This window comes from Triturus cristatus, chromosome 9 (assembly GCF_964204655.1).
Source record: "Triturus cristatus chromosome 9, aTriCri1.1, whole genome shotgun sequence".
Classification (NCBI taxonomy): domain Eukaryota; kingdom Metazoa; phylum Chordata; class Amphibia; order Caudata; family Salamandridae; genus Triturus; species Triturus cristatus.
The window spans coordinates 716,603,664-716,620,871 of NC_140592.1; the positions used below are offsets into that span (position 1 = coordinate 716,603,664).

The 17,208-nt window shown below is 43.9% G+C and overlaps 1 protein-coding gene across 5 annotated transcripts in view; it reads left to right on the top strand.

Annotated features, from left to right (window-relative positions):
- Positions 1-17,208, top strand: part of LOC146798587 (phospholipase A and acyltransferase 3-like) — a 162,752-nt gene that overhangs the window by 81,017 nt on the left and 64,527 nt on the right. For 3 of the 5 annotated variants that reach the window (XM_085625893.1, XM_085625894.1, XM_085625895.1), the window contains one exon: positions 11,841-11,951. The exons of the other annotated variants lie outside the window; for them this stretch is intronic. In XM_085625893.1, coding sequence (XP_085482019.1) covers positions 11,937-11,951 — 15 coding nt within the window. In that variant the 5' untranslated portion in view covers positions 11,841-11,936. The remainder of the gene's footprint in view (positions 1-11,840; positions 11,952-17,208) is intronic. 5 annotated transcript variants of the gene reach the window in all.

Genomic DNA, 17,208 nt, shown 5'->3' on the forward strand with positions numbered 1-17,208 from the left:
CCTCCTGGAACTTCTCTCATTGGGTACAACCTTTCTGCCTTCTCTGTTTCTTTCATTAAATATTCAGATGTTGCTCGATTTTTCTGTGCTTCCTCCTTTTTCTTTGTCCACCGAACTTTCCATCTGTCTAAATCTCCCCATTTCTGCAATATTATCATTCTTTATCCTGCAATTTTCTTCCTGACATGTTCATGTTCTCCAAATCTTTATCAGAAAATTCAGCTCTATAAGGTTTTTGCAGTACTTTGGATCGACCTATCTCTATTCCCATTTCAAAGGCTAAATTTACCAATTTCTCATGAAATATTTTTGTATTTCGGGTTATGCTTCTGCAAATGAACAGCAAGCAATTCTTCCTCACTATAGGTGTTTAACCTATCCAGTCCTACATTTCCAGCTATCATTTCTTCTAATTCAACTCTTAATTTGAAAGTATCTAATAATTTCGGTGGTTGGTTTGGTTTCTCTATTTCTTGTGCCCTTCTTTCTATTTCTTCTGGGGTTACTATTGTGGCACTTTTTGATCCTGTGGATGTCTCTATTTGTACCTCTTTTGAGCAACCTGGTGTGACTCTTCTGGGTGTGTCATTTATTTGCCCTCTTATTGGCAAGTCCATTAATGAAATTACAGACTCGCAGTCACTAGCTTGGTCGTCAACTATTATCTTTTCTTTTTTTGGCTCAATAATGGATGTGGTCATGACAGGTGTTTTAGAACAATTTAATGTATCCCCGTACAATGGGACAACAGGACCTTTAGTCACTGGTATAGTTAGTGCTTCAGGATGCGTGTTTAACTGAGTAATGTTCTGCATTAATTCACTTCTTCAGGGGTTCTCTGAACAAACGCTTGCTCTTTTGCGCTGTTATTTGCCGATTTTGCACAAACTCTTAGCTGCTCTCTTTTTAACTTTACACTCTGTTATTTTAATGTACGCCGCTTTTTAACTGATTGTTGAAACCATTGTGTGTTGTTATACTGTGGGGAATTGATTCTTTTACGAGGGGTGCTTTCCTCACTTCCTGCTTTGCCGGTCAGCCACTGAGATACACCTTTTTTAGGCAGTGCGCTCTCTAGTTTTCCCTGGCTGCCGGCCCATAAATATGCACGCTACGCGGATGCGCTCAGCGGGCGCGCCGTTGGCGCGCCAAAGGCACGCCTAGGGCAAGCCCGTCTGCACCCGTCAGCGTCCCAGAGGGGGCCAGAGCCAGTTACCCTGCCTGTTGGCCTACCGGCAACCTGGAAAGGGTGTACTATTCTAGGAAAGCATTATGGGCTCTTCGCTTACCAGCATGTCACTCTCATTCTCAGTTTGACTTGTGGTCTACCCAGGGCAATATCGGTGCTGTATGTGACTTCAGTTTACGTTTAGACTCTCTTCTATCTTTGCAATCCCCTGCTTCTTTGGCTTGGCCCTCCAGACCGCAGTCTATCTTAGCGTCTCTGATTAATCTGCGCTCCTTAAAAAAGCACCATTCTGATGTGTTCGAGCTCCTCTCTGACAGACCAGTTGACTTACTGTTTATTACAGAAACGTGGCTGGATTACACATCTGACCCGTTTGTTGCTCTGGCCACCCCTAAGGGCTTTAAAATCGCCAGGGCAGATCGCCTGGGGGAGGGGGGTGGAGTGGCGATCATGTATAGGGACAATTGGGACCTTATTAGGGGACACATTCATGCCTGGAATGACTGCGAAGCTCTGGATTTCAGCATCAGGTTTTCCCCCCACTCTTTGCTGGGAGGCTCTCTGATCTATCGTTCCCCCGGGCCCTGCTAGGTCCTTTTTGCGATCATGGGGTGATGCAGTGACCTCCAGGGCTCTTCGATTTCCACAATATTTGGTATTGGGGGATTTGAATATTCACCTCCATCCATCTTGCCCAACTATCTCAATTGGTCACCCGTCCTATACATCAAGGAGGACATATTTTTGACCCTATTTGTTCCAATTTCGCTATCTCGGCTGAAGATCCTCTGCCAGTTGCTTGGTCAGACCCCTCTCTCACCTACTTTTCCTGGGAGCTAGTCTCAGCCTGCCCTTCGGGTCCCTGCTACCGGAAACCAGCCTTCAAAAAAATCGAACCTTCCAAATTTGCCACAGGTTTGGTGGCTTCTAGACCCGCACTTACCCCGGATCTTGATGGGAGTCTTGCGAGCTTCACTAATTGGCTATCCAATTACATGAACATGCTTGCCCCACCGACTTCGTCCAGGATCTCCAGGGAATCGCCTTCTAAACCCTGGTTTACCCCGGACCTGTCCGTGCATAAGCAGGAGTGTAAAAAACTTGAACATGCCTGGCGCCTCAGTGAGTACTGTCCCCTGGTTAAGACCACTCTCAGGGGCAGGCAAAAAATCTACTACACTGCAATAACACAGGCTAAGAAGCAGTACTTTACAGCCCATATTCAGCAGGCACATAACAACTCCAAGAAGATTTCCTCTATAGCTCAGAGTTTTACGTCCCCTGCAGCACAAGAGTGCTCTCTTCCAGCCACAGAGGGCTGGTGTAACACTCTATCCAATTTCTTCATGGATAAAATCTGCGCGATTCAGGCGGCCTTCACGTTCTGTCCCGGTTCTCCTTCTGTCCCTGTGCCTACTGCCATTTTGCCTGGTATCCCCAGGCACGCTCTGTGAGCCTTTTCTCCTGTGGATCTGTTTATCTCTCTTAAAATCCTGAAGGGCTTGAAACCGGGTTCCCGCGCGGACCCCTGTGCGGTGAGATTGCTTGCCGCAGTCGCGGAGATTATTAACCACAAAGTTAATTTAATCATAAACGCCTCCCTTCATGAGGTTCGGGTACCGGAGGCCTGGAAACAGGCAAAAATCCTTGTCCCTTTTGAAGAAGCCCACTCTTGATCCCCTGACCCCAGGGAACTATCGCCCTATTTCCCTCCTGCCCAGTTTAGCTAAAGTCTGTGAGACGGTGGTGACCAGACAACTTACGGAGTTTGTTGAAGGGTTCTGATGTTCTGCACCAAGCTCAGTCTGGGGTTCGCTCCTCCTACAGCACCGAGACAGCGCTGGTGGAGATTTCCGAAGCCATTTGCAAGTGTTTAGATGCCGGTGGGAGCGCAGCATTGGTAATGCTCGACCTGTCGGCAGCATTCAATACGGTCCCGCACTCCCTGCTGCTCGCCCGACTCAATGAGATAGGTGTCTCTGGCGCTGCCTGGGACTGGCTGAGGTCCTTCCTTGAAGGGCGGGTTCAACAGGTTTGGCCGCCACTGGCCGCTTCAACTCCGCAGCCGGTCACCACTGGTGTCCCACAGGGGTCTTCCCTTAGCCCCCTTCTTTTTAGTATATACGTTACTCCTCTGGTCTATTTAGCCGAGGACTTGGGGGCTAAGGTGATAGCCTACGTTGACGACACCCAGCTTCTCTTTACCTGGGAAATGGATGAGGACTCTGTATCCTTTGTTCGGCACTGCTTGTCTTCGGTTTTTGAGTGGCTTGCGGTGGCCAACTCAAACGTAACAAAGACAAGTCAGAGATCCTACTCTATGGAAATTTCCCTCCAGGCTTCAGAGACACGATCTGGCCTCCTGGGTTCCCTCTACCAGCCTCTAATTTAAAATCCGCTAAAAACCTAGGAGTGTGGTTCGAGGATAACCTCTCCTTTTCTGCTCAGGTGAAAAAGCTCTCAGGCAGCTGCTTTGGCCTTCTTAAAACACTAAATAGTTTTTTACCTCTCCTCCCTAGGCCTGCCAAAGAGACACTAATCCGTGCCTTGATCCTTTCTCAATTGGACTATGCTAATGCGTTGTACATAGGCATTCCTAAGATACTCTCTGGATAGACTCCAGATCATACAGAATGCGGCCGCTAGGCTGCTCCTGCGAATTGCTAAGAGGAGCAGCGTGCGTGAACATCTCCGCGTACTCCACTGGCTTCCCGTAGCGGATCGGCTCGAATTTAAATCCCTGGTCATGGCTTATCGAGGCCTCTACGGTCGTGGTCCCACCTATTTACAGAAGCGGTTCTCCTTTTATGTCCCGTTGAGACGACTGCGCTCTTCAGCTCTCCTTCTAGCTAGGGTGCCCCGCTTCATCCACCACAAGCTGGGCTGCTGCTCCCTGGCTGTTAAGGCTGCCCAGGCATGGAATGCCCTTCCGTTTCCATTTTGCAATACTCAAGACCCCTTAGCCTTCAAAAAACTTTTTAAAAATCACCTGTTCCCGTAAATGTCAGTGGTATAGTTCAGTGACCTCTTTGATCCGCGCTGAGACACTCTTCGGAGTAGCTGTTGCGCGTTATAAGAGTACTTAACATAAGATAACATAACATATTTATCGTTTCCCTTTCTTTTTCCTGAAGAACCCTTTCCATTGTTCTCTCATGTACTATTTGTGGCACCAAGGGTGTGTCTAGAATCGGAGCACTCGGGGTAGTTCTATTAGGTCTTTCTTGATAAGGCGGAGGATTTTTCATTAAAATATCTTCTAAATAATCATCTTCTGAGTCTCTGCAACCTGTCAATGTTAAATGCTTTTTCTTTTCTGAGCACTTTCCTCCTGTCTGTTACTCAGCCATCAATACAGGATATAACCCTTTGGTTAACATGGCCTGCGTCCACTGTTTCATCTGCTTATCTCGGGTTTCACGTGGAAATTTTGGATAAAATCTGCACAAATTCCTGTCACTCCTTGGTCTATCTTGCTCAAATGCCTCAGTCTCCTATTCTTCTAGTGCTTCATACTGAGTTAATCTGGGTCTTGGTTCTAATTCATTCATTCTAGTGCGTATATTATGTAAAATTCTTCCATTAAATGTTCCGTACTCTGGGAAAGCCAGTATTCCATCATCTTTTTTATATTCTATCCAATTTTCTAACCATACGCAAATATGATAACCACTTTCTACCATCATGTAGGATGCAGGAGTTTTCGGAGGAGGGATGAGAATTCCTTCTCTAGTTTTAATGGGTTTATCCTTTTTAAAATAATTCTTAATTTTCTGCATAAATGACATTTTTCTTTTCTCTCCATACATTTTGTGCGATCTTTCTTTTATGTACTGTTCGTGGGCAAAGCCTAAATATCTTCTGTCTGGGCGAGTCCCTATTAATGTTGGATCGTACATACAATATCCACTATCTACTATTATTCTTGGGATTTCTATGTTTACAACTAATCAAATATTTGCTTTTCCTTAAACACTTCTCCAATGCTAGGGCGTCTTCTAGGCTTGCAAACAATCAGGGTTTGTTTTTCACTGTGCGTTTAGCCAATACTAACGCGGCTCTCAGTGACGTCAGTATCACTCCTCACTACTGACCCCTCCTGTACAATATTTTGCGTCAGTCACACGCCCGCTGTTCCAACCAATCCAAGCATAGCTCTTTGTGACGTCAGTGCAGCATTCGCAACTGACCCCTCCTTTACAAGGTAATGCGAAAACTTATTTTCTCACAATTTTATGTACAATTTTCATTAATCAACAACAAAGAAACATTCACTACCTTTGTCTGATCCTCTAAATTCAAAGAACAGTCAACTTCTTTTTATTGCGAGTAAAACTTTCCGCTTACTCTTCACACACTACGAGTAAAACCCTTTCTGCTTACTCTTCACACAAGCATCAGAGAACCTGCTACTCTTTCAGTATTACCCTTTCTAGGTGATATAAGATCAAAGTTTCACAAGTGAAGTCTTTTGCTATCAATTACTCTAACTTTCATACAGAAAAAAATAATCCCTAAATCAGTGCTTCTAGTCCTGCATAATTTTCAGCACTTTCCTGATCCGGGACAAGTAACCTCACTGCAGTGTGGCTTCCAATCGCCAACCGCTATTCAATATTCCCGGGAATTTCCAGACAACATAGAACAAAATACAAACGAATAACGGGTGTTAATGCATAAATCAATAATACAATCCACAATATTCTCTACCTAACTAACTAGAACCTAACCATGCCTTTGCTACCAAGAAAATCTGATGGAGCGGGTTACCAGCTCGGGTTACACACACACATACCAAATACTCACCTGGGTCCATAACATTCATACAGATAAGCTAGTAAAAACCCACTGCCATCAATTTTGAGATTTACCTGTAATTTTATATTCACCTTTTCCGAACCTTACCAACTCGATCTCCTTGTTAATAATTTTCTTTGCTCAATGAATCAGGTTGCTGAGTTAGCTTAAGGTAGAAGTGACATTAACTTTTCCTTCAAAATAACCACAAACTCAAAAAGTTTTAAAATCTTCATCTAATCAATAATTTTGTGAGTCAAAATCAATTACAGTCAACACCTTCTTCCTTCACGAAGAATTTAAAACTCAAATAAAACTCAAAGTCACAATAAAAGATCAATGATGACAGTGCCTGTAAAGGGAGGGAAAAGAGAGCAGGTACAAAGACAGTTTTCACAGAATTATATTTACCTAAGGTGATAGATGAAGCCAACTCCTTGAAGATGGGCCAGATGGAGTCCACCGGGACAGGTGGCAGACTGAGTATCAGGGCAGGTTCAGATCTGGGAAGGTGACCTCTTCTAAGTGCAACGCCAGCGTCACACCCCTCTCTGGCACTACTCTCCTTGAATTTCTCTTCCGCAATTCCCCTTCTTAATGATTGGATTATCGATCAGTATCTCGGTCTCTCGAGCAGGGTCTCTGGCATCTGTAGGGTCTGAGACAGCGTCTCGGACAGCGTTAGTAGCAGCATACGCGTCGGGTCTGTGACGAGTCGGAATTACAGGTCTGACACTGGTCTCTAGCTAACTTACCTCAAATATACTATTCTGTGTTCGTGTACCACACCCAAAAGTTTCAATATTCGTGTTTTCCCCTATTCTGATTGGACAGGGCAAGGAGGTGAGTTCATCACACCATACTAAAAGTAATATTTTTCTTAGGACCATTTTTCTATGTTTCCGCCCCTTAATTCACTTTCCCAAAGCTTTATTCCCACCCGCATTTCACGTTATGATCAATACATTTTGAAACATTATTCAAGTTCCTTCCTTTGTCTGGGTCAATAGGTTGAATTCTCAGGCGTCTCTGTCCAGTGTGGCCTTGGGTGTGTTTCAAATTGTGCCATCATGGTTTCCGGCAAGTTTCTGTGCGCCTGCACGCTGGTTAGGTGGGTAGGGATTTCAGTCACCCTCCGCGGCCCAAATATGAACTAATAATAAAGTCAGAAAAAGACACTTTAGAATCCGCAAATAAATTATTTCACTGTATACCACTTATCTCTTCTCTATCCCCATTTACTTATTTTAATCTTTTGCATTTGTTTTTAGTAGAACGTATAATGTTTAGTTTAAGCAACAGCATGTGCATTATCATGTGAGTTTCAAGTGGCCATATTAAAAGCTGATGTGAAGCTGCAAAGTTTCCCCCCAAGCATAGAAGGCGTCATACAACGTAGATGCAGTAGACGCATGCACAATGAAGTTCCCGCGTTTTTGGCGGCTATTTTAAGACACTCAGGTTACTTGTTAGTAATGCACATAGAAAAGCTTCCCCTAGATACAGTATGTCGTGTATAATGCAATATTAGTATTTACAAAACATATTGGTTACGTGATTACATGTTATTTGAGAGGATTGCATACAAGCAAGTTTCTTTAATACCAAACCTTGCTCCATCAACGCCCCTTTCTTTAGACTGGGATCTTCTAAACAAAGGTGCGTGGCCGCTAGTAAAGTGAAATCGCAGAATGGGGCGCTTTTACAAAAAAGCATTTGTTTTTCAACTTAAGAAACAAATGCTTTTTTTCTCAAAAGCACCCCATTCCACGCTTTCACTTTAATGGCAGTTGTGCCCCTTTCTTTAAACAAGGGGCGCTTTTTTCATTTTCGTTTCTTTTTGCAAGTCCTGGTTAAACACTTCTTGATAAGTATTTCTCGTTTATTGCCCTTAGCCAAGATGAACTGCATATGTAAAATGTTCAAGGTTTCTTTTTCTTATCACCAATGTGCGAGTCGACAGCCAAGATAAAAGGGTTTCATTTGAAACCTCTTGTGCGAGGCTTGGAGTTCCTTCAGCTGCAGCTAATGGAGGTTTTGATGTCTGTAAAATTTCCAATACTCGGAGATAAGCAATGTCTTGTGTGTTTTTTGCCCGCGCGTGCTATCTTTATTGACATTTGTCCTCCCTACCAAAAGCTTTTACTAATCAACCTTGAAAGGTCTGCTATGAATGGTTTCTTGCCATGGGTATTAAATCAAATTTACTTGTGTCGGATTCCTATTAAATATTCATTTCTTTTTGTCACTGCACTTCTAAATACAAAACTTTATTAAACGGGGGCAAGCGGCTTTTGGTAAAAGTAGCCATTGCCCTATTAACTTCGCAAGAAAGAGGAAGATGGGGTGTTGGTAATTCTTTATTTTTCTTCTAATGTACACGTAAAAAGCCAGTTTCTGTTCTGCTCTCGACCTACGAACGGTCTGTGGTACGAAAGCACCGCTCTTTCAGAATGAAATAGTTACTCGCCACTACTTCAGATCCTCTTCTAGGAGGATCCCTGTTGTCTGTTGACAGGCTCTAGGATACATGTCTGCATATACCCATTCACCAGAGGTTGTCTTTCTGCGGTTAGACATGTTGCACAGCAAAGTGTAGGTGCACTCCTAATGAATATTATTTTTTGGCACTAAACAAGAGATTCTGCATGAAGCACCCACTTAACAGACACACACACGGGCATATCAGCAAGGAACGGCGATGAATAACGTTATCAACAACGCGTTACTCCAGGGCGATAACAATTCCAGAGATGGCAGGGGAAATCGCCGTTTTGCAGGGAACATCGCTGGTTTTCCAGCGATGTTACCTGCAAAAGGGCGATAACCTTGCTGATAGGACCCTGTGGTCGTAGCAGCATAATCCACCCCCTATGTTAGGGATGGGTAAGTCAGGATTTTAGCAGACGTTAGTTTTTGGAGAAAACAACAGTTTTCACCAAAAACTAACGTCTGCTAAAATGCTGGAGCAGCCTTGTAAATATCGCGATGTGCACATCAGCGATATTTGCAAGGCTGTACTGCCCATTGACGCCCACTTTGCATCTCATTAGAGATGCAAAGGGAGGCGTCGGGAAAAAGGGTGCTAACATGCGATTATGCATGTTAGCACCCTCTTGTAAATGGGGCAATAGTTTTATCTCCGCTTTTTGGGCTTTTAAATCTAAAAAAGTGGAGATAAAGCCGTTGTTAATATGCCCCTGAGTTCTTTGCGCTTAAGCTTTTCTTCTAATCTTGGGAAAGGTACTTTATTTTTTCAAAAGGACGAGGTGAATTCGCTCTCACTTCTGAGTTTTTTTCAGTGGATCACTGTGCCACATGTCAAGCCCCATTATCTTACTTACTTGAGGATCTCTAGATCTCAAAAGTGTTTCCAGGTACAAAGGATAGTGGCAACATACACAGAAATGATACCTTGGAACAAGCTGCAGTAGGTCCCGCATTTGCAAGAGTTTCAGCTATTGGCATTGTAAATAACAATGCCTTTTATTTATGTGTTTTGAAAACCTGCAAGCGGTGCCTTAACACTCAGGGGCTTATTTACAAGCCCCTTGCGCCACTTTTGCGTCACTTTTCCCATGTTAAAAATTACGCAAAAGTGGCGCAAGGGACTTGTAAATAAGCCCCTCACTTTGTACTTATAGTTGTTGCTTACCAGAAACAAGGCTGGCAGTAATTGTGTCTCTTTTACTGCCAACCTTGCTTCTCGTAAGTAAGGACTATAAGTACAAAGTGCATGTTTATGCACCGCTTGCCAGCTTTAAAACACATAAATAAAAGGCATTGTAATTTAAATTGCCTATAGCTTAAACTCTCGCAAGTGGGAGACCTATTGCATTGCAAATGCTTGTTTTCTATGCACTCTGCCACCATTAGTCTTGTTTAGGGCTTTAGGCCATTATAAAAAAATAGGACAACGAGTTCCAGAAGGCAATGAAAAAGTGGTGGCGGAGCAGTTAGCCCCACTTGGACCTGGGATGCTATAAGTTATCTAATTTTCAAAGCACGCTTTGCCTTGCCTCTCCTGTGCGGCCTCATAACGTGCCCTGTTACAGCATGTTCCTTTTCGGGGCTTACCCACTCATCTTAACAGGCTCTCTGCCCCAGGGGCAGGGCACAAGTTGAATGTACACGCAGGTACACGGCGTCCACTCACTCTTTTCACAGGTTGGACACTGTCCCCCCTGCCAAGAAGTTGGGCCCACAGTAATATGCTGAACTTGTCCCAGTGTCATTTTCAGACATCTGGACACGTTCGGCAGTGCCTGTACGTTGTCTGCTTTCCAGTGCAGGCAGCGAGGGAGCTCTTTTTTCACCTCCAGCTGGGCTGAAGGTAAGGGGCCTTCATGCCTCCTTTTGTTTGAATATCCTGACTGGAGGCGGCCTGGAACCTCACACTTAAATGTAAATGCAGTGGAGGGGAAACAAAGGCACACAGCTTGTTATCTCTTCACAGGTACTTAAGAGAGGCAGCTTTTGCCTTTGTTCAGTCCCTGTACATAAGAGATGCATGCACAGTAAGAATGTTAGGTGTGTTGGTCTGTCCCAGTATTTACACAAAGAACAGTTTCAATTGCACTACTTTATTTCTTTTATAGTTCTATTCAACCCAATGCAGGGGTTCAGAGCTCTTTACATAACATACACATTATACATTGACAATAAATCATGTATATGTGTAAATCAATGTACAAGATGAGTTTCATGAGACAGGGTTACAAGGTGTAGGAGCCACATGTCCTTCATACCTCACTGTGCTATATTAGAAGGATTACAATTTAGGAACTGCAGGAAACAAAATGATCTCTGTGTTGAAAGCAGTAATACACTTTACTATCTTCATAAAATAAAACTCTCTTGTCTGCGCGTTACATGATGTGTTTGCAGGAGACACATTAACCTTGTACTGCTTTGATTCAAATTTGGGACTTCACAATACACAGATCTCTCCAACAAATGTGTTCCCCTCCAGAGTTATCTCACCATTATTTATACTCCCTGAGATTTACTGGGCACCTTTACAGCAGATGCCTTAACCCAATAAAATATTTTTAAATGCAGACTCTTCAGACCAGCTCTACGGTCATGCTTCTCCTTGTTGCCAATTTCTTTGTGACAGGGTTTAAAAAAATAAATGTATTAGTTGAAGCCCAGATTTTGCGTCAGGATTGCGCTACTTTTTTGGCACAACACCGACGCCTAATGTAATTTGTTAAATCTCATAATGCGCTAAAATGTACTCATGATATACCCGATAAACATATGTGTGAGGGCTTAATATCTGATGTCCCTCCTTGTGATGTCACTTCCTGTGAGGTCCTTTCCTGTACCGTGGCCCCGGGGCCGAGAGATGTTAGGAGCCCACTGCATCCATAGTCTTTCCTCTTTTATTATCCAAAATGGATGGCAGGCCCTTTTGCCTTGCACCAAGGTCCATGATACCCAGGGCATAAGACCTGCGTCCTGACATCATTACGTTGTGATGGCACGCGTCATGATTTCACTTGCATACTGCCTCATCTGGTTAGTCCCCCCACTTCTTTTTTTAGAACTTGTGCCCTGCCCAGGGGCGTAACTACTGTTGGGGCAGCAGGTTCAGTTGCACTGGGCCCTGAGCCCTACTGTGGGTCCTCCTGTTGAACCCTGATCATTGTAATAATTTACTCTCCCAACAGTAGTCAAATGGGTCATGTTCCTTGCTTGCACCAGGGTCCATGGCATCCTGGCTACGCTGCTGCCCTGCCGTAGCCCTATATAAACGCACTCCTCGACTTTGGTTTACTCGGGAGCACTGGGTGTCACCAAGTGGGAGGAACAGAAGAGGTTAACGCTGACTCGCTCTCTCTCTTCGCAGGAAACGAAGATAAAAGTGAAACCTGAATGACATATGTATATATAAGGAGCGGAGCAGAATCTACAAAGTCTGTTACACGTCGACAGAGCCAGGGAGATGCCGCCGTGCCAAGTGAGTTGAGCTGTCTTTACTGATTCGGGGGGTTATTTATATGGCAGGTATCATACGTGAACTGTATCGCCTTGAGAGCAGGGCTGGCCTCACAGATCAGTGTGTTTGGCCTAATTTACGGTTTTGCTGGGCCGTTTTTTTCTTCATCTTCTAATTCAGTAGTGAGTGTGTGTGTGTGTGTGGGGGGGGGGGGGGGTTGGGTGTCAGTGTAAATTTGGTGCTCAGACCTATTGTCTCTTCCAGTCCGACCCTGCCCAAAGGGCATAGAGTTAGGGGCTGAGGAAGCAGGTTATGTTTGCAAAAACATATCAAGTGCTATTTTCTGAAAGTGAGCTGCCCCCTGACGTTTGTAGGAAGGAGCTGACGAGGGAGTGTGGAGTGATATCCCAAGGCTTTCCTATTAAGGTGTGTTTAGGGAGGGACACAAGTAGTGAGCGCCAATTAGTGGTGCATTAAGGGATGCTTTGGTGTGCATTTGTGGACAGATTTACGTACGTAGAAGGAATACCTTGTTTTCTTGTTCTTGAAAATACCATAGCTATCTTGAGTTTTCATATCGGTTAGATTATATACCTTGTTGGATTTGAGGACATATTTGTCTGGGCAGGTCAGACAGAAACCGTCATTACACCATCATGAGAGCGGAAGATGAATCTTCACTTGCCTGAGACCAGGGGGAGCTTCCTTGGGCCCTCACTACCAGTTTTGATGTGGCCGCTATCTGTAGAAGCAGCCGCTGACTTCTACAGATAGCGGGCACATCAAAACTAAGACATTGGTCGGGGAGGGGGGGGGGGCTGCAGCCGATCTGTTTACTTCACCAGGAGGCAACTGAAAGTGTCGAGTGAAAGTTTGGGAGAAAAGGAGGAATTTATCTTGGGCACCGGATTCGAGTTAACTATGCCGGTCTTCATTCGTGAGTCCTTGTAAAGGCACAAGTCCAAAAAAAGAAGTGGGAGACTGACCTAGTTTGACAGTATGCAAGTGACATCATGGCGCGCGACATCACAGCGCATGACATCACTGCGCACGACATCACACATGGCATCACAGGAATTGACATCATAGAGCGTGGCATCACAAGCCACAACTTTATAGAAAGTGACATCACAAGAAGTGACATCAGATCTAAAGCCCTCACATATATGTTTAGCAGGTGTATCATGTGTAAGTTTGAGCGCATTGTGAGGATAATAGCACAGTGAGCTATTGAAGATGATATGTGACTTCTACATCTTGCCCTCAGTTTTATGTAACACATCCTATACATTCATGTACAAACTTATATAATTTATTGTACATGCAATATGCACGTGTTGATGTAAAGTGCTCTGATACCCTGCATTGGAATGAGTAGGGCTATAAAAGAAAAAAAAAGTGGTACTTACATTATTTCAATGCCTCCTCTATATAAATGCAATTTGCTTTGTGTAAATACTGGGAAAGACCAACATATCTGATGTTCTTACAGTGCATGCATATCTCCTGAATAGGGACTGACCAAAGTCAAAAGCTGCCTCTTTTAAGTATGTGTGAAGTGCTAACAAGGTGTGAGCCTTTGTTTCCCCTCTGCTTCATTTGCATCAGGTGTGAGGCTCCTGACTGCTCCCAGCCAGGAGACTCCCAACAAAAGGAGGCCTGGTGATCCCACAAATTTGGCCTTTGTTATGGGCCCAGCAGGACGTGCAGGCGCTGCTTAAAGTGTCCCGGTGTTTTTAAATTACATCAGGACGAGTTCAGCACATTATTCAGAGGGGCCCAAATTCTTGGCAGGGTGGAAGGCGTACACCCTGTGAAAAAAGTGGGTGGACACCGTGCACCCACGTGTACCCCCGACTCGTGCCCTGAAACTACCTGATTTTTCACCCTTTTAGAGTTCGGGGTGCCCCGATATTGCTCACTACAAGGTGATGGGCCCATTGGCTCGGGCCTGGTGCTTCACCAGAATCTTGAAGCAGTTTTGTTTGTATCATTGTTTTCTATTTTGTATGCCTCAAAAGTGTTTCTTTTTCTCGTTAATCCTAGGAGGCATGAGCTGGGTGTGGTGTGTGAAACATGCCTCACTTCGATAATAGAAAATATGACGCCTCTGTCTGCAACAGGTTGCCTAGGTGCTGACTGTGTGTGTTTTTAACACTACATACCTTGGTGATTGCTCCCTGTTGCAAATGAACAGCGCTCTGTTGTCCCTGTGGCTAGGTATATACTATAAAAATGCATTCAATAAATAAATGCAAAAAAATTAAATTGCCAGCAACCATCTGACCCAGTGATGGGCAATGCTAAGGTTGGTATGTCTTGGGCAGAGGTGGACAGGAGGCAGTGGCAGAGGATGTCATAGCTGCCAAAATTTCAGATTGCTATGTGTGACATTTTCATAGTTACAGAGTAAATATCAGTGACATTTCAACAACTATGAGTGACACTTTTTTGCGAGCAAAATCAAGCAATGAAGATGATGGAAACATATAAATATCAGAAATTTCACCTGTTTGAGCAACGAGAAACTCTAAGAAGAGCTTAAAACTGCTGCAAAGCACCAGTAATAAAAGGGCGCTAACCGTTAACAGACTGCGTGACTGCAGTTCTCAGTAACAGAGGGCAGGCAGGCACTACAGCCGCTCAGAAGATAATCTCATTTATCTGTTCATTCATGACCACGCCTTACCCTAGAAATAAACTTTTATAGCTTAGTAAGTGCAGCTAGGAGATTATACCGCCATTCAGTCTCAGGCATAATCGGTTGCTAATGCAATAAGGTAAAAAAATAATACTGGGAAGTCCAGCGCAAACCCCAGAGGTGTTCTGCTGTAAACACGCGGTAGTGCAAATACATACAAATTGCACTAGCACGAAGGTGTAAAACAAGGTCCTAAAAACAGTTGGACATTATATTATACTTGTTTTGCACATATATATATATTTTTTTGCAGAGTTGTATATAGCGTGAACTTGACCCGAATCCAATCAGGTATCAGAGCACTTTACATAGCACCACTTACGTTACATGAGGACACACATATTTGAAGAAAGTATGCTTTGATTTATGACACGTTGTCGTCACCTAAGTTCTGAGCCCTCTCAAAACAATGGGAAACTATATATGATTTTCTATAAACAGGAAACTTTGGTCAAATATAGCCACCAAGCTTTCAGAATGCTAATATGTGACATTTTTATGATTTCAGTGTACTTATAAGTGAAATTAAACTGCCAAATGTGTGACACTTTTTCGCAGGTAAAACAAAGCAATGCCACCCTATCAAAGAGATGAAATAAAAAATTGCATACTTTTGAGCAATAAAAAGCTATAAAAGAATATTGATATCGTTGGAAAACCCCCTAAAATGTATTGTCCCTAACCTACTTGACATAAAAGAGTAAGGGCCATATGTAGGAAGCCTAATACCGGTCGGTAACGGCCGATTTTCGGTAAATATACCGTTACCGACCGGTATTTAGGCTTTTGCTATGTAGGGGGATCATTTCAGGATTCGGTAATTTACAGAATCGGTAAAATTACCGAATCAGTAATTTTACCGATTCGGTAAATACCGAATCCTGAAATGAGATGTAGGGGGAGTGTGTCGTGGGTGTGGGGATTCGTTATTTACCACCAACTAAAAGTTGGTGGTAAATGACGAATAGGTGTGAAAAAGCATTTTTGTGCACTGTGAAGTGTGCAATGTGGCAGACATACATGCCCTTAGGGCATGTATGTCCGCCACATGTGCACACATGGACGAATCAGGGGTGCAACAGGGTGTCAATGTGACACCCTGCCACCCATGATGATGCCTCCCCCATTACCGAATCGGTATTTACCGATTCGGTAATGGCAACTGGCTTCCCATTCATTCCTATGGGCCTCCAGGCCCATAGGAATGGATGGGAAGCCAGTTGCCATTACCGAATCGGTAAATACCGATTCTAAAATACCAACACTTACCGATTCGGTATTTTTTTACCTACATTACATTTTCCGATTCATAAATACCGAATCGGTAAAATTCGGTATTTAAGAATCGGTAAATGTATTTTACCTACATATGGCCCTAAATCTATTTGACATTCTGTGTCAGCCTGTCATATACTGTGTTTAATGCGGTTTTAAAATTATGGCTTTCACTATCACTGTGCTTTCGGTCACAGGCTGGCACCTCGTAGTCCTATAAATGCACAAGCCAGATAACACTCCCTGTGCCAACAAGGATACAGTTTCATTTTTCTCCCAGTTACACAATCACATATGCAGTGATTACCTTATCCAATCCGGTTTCTCTAATGTAAAACTTTCTTTCACGCTTGACGTGTCTCTAAAAGTAAAAAACGCTCCCACTAACTTGCACAATCCCCTCACATCCTACATGATTTTACACTTGTTTTGAACACTGCAGCTGAGCTGCTTGAAGTAATATGGACAAATTATGACATTCATCACTGTCTCTGAAGGGTCAGTGCAAAATTGCCAGGCCTTGTAACTTGGCTGTGTAAACACCTCTTATCACAACTTAGAAATCCAACTCCTTTCTGCTTTGTATATAGTACCACATTAGTTTGATATCAATCTCTCCAAACAGCACAGTGACAGACATCACCGAACCCACTAATTAAAAGTGTGGACACCAGACTCCGACAGTAGGCCACTCTATTACAAAATGGACACTATAACTGAACAGCAGGCCATATCGGCCAGGGCTCGAGTCGGGGTACCACGCGGGTGGACGGCGTCCCCCCACTTATTTTACCGGGAGCTCGATAACTGGAGCAAATGGAGCCACACATTCACTCTTTGGCCTCTCCGGGGCAAGATCGGAGCTCAATCAGAACGCTGCTCACGCGCTGGCTTCTCTGATGCAATCGCATCTAAGGGGTGAGCGAGGGGAGGCAATGAGTCTGATGGTGCAAGCCACCTTTCATGACGTCACTTCCTTCTTTCTTTAGGACTTGTGCCCTGATATCGGCACTGCAGTTCAAAATATTCCTCCATGAGTCCCGTTTATTCTCTGCACAAGGCACTTTCTGCCTCCTGGCAGCAAAAGAAAGGCTGTGGAGAGATTGAGGGAAGTCAAGATGCCAAGCCTGCAATGCGATCACAGTCACAGTGTGTCTAATATCAATTCCATTGTCCCTGGCATCTGTGTGAATGAGAGTCCATGCCACATCTTCAGATGTCTGCTGAAACAGCAAGGTCATGAATCTGTGTTGAAACGTTATTTTCTTGCACACAAAAAAACCTCACGGTTGCACAAGGGGC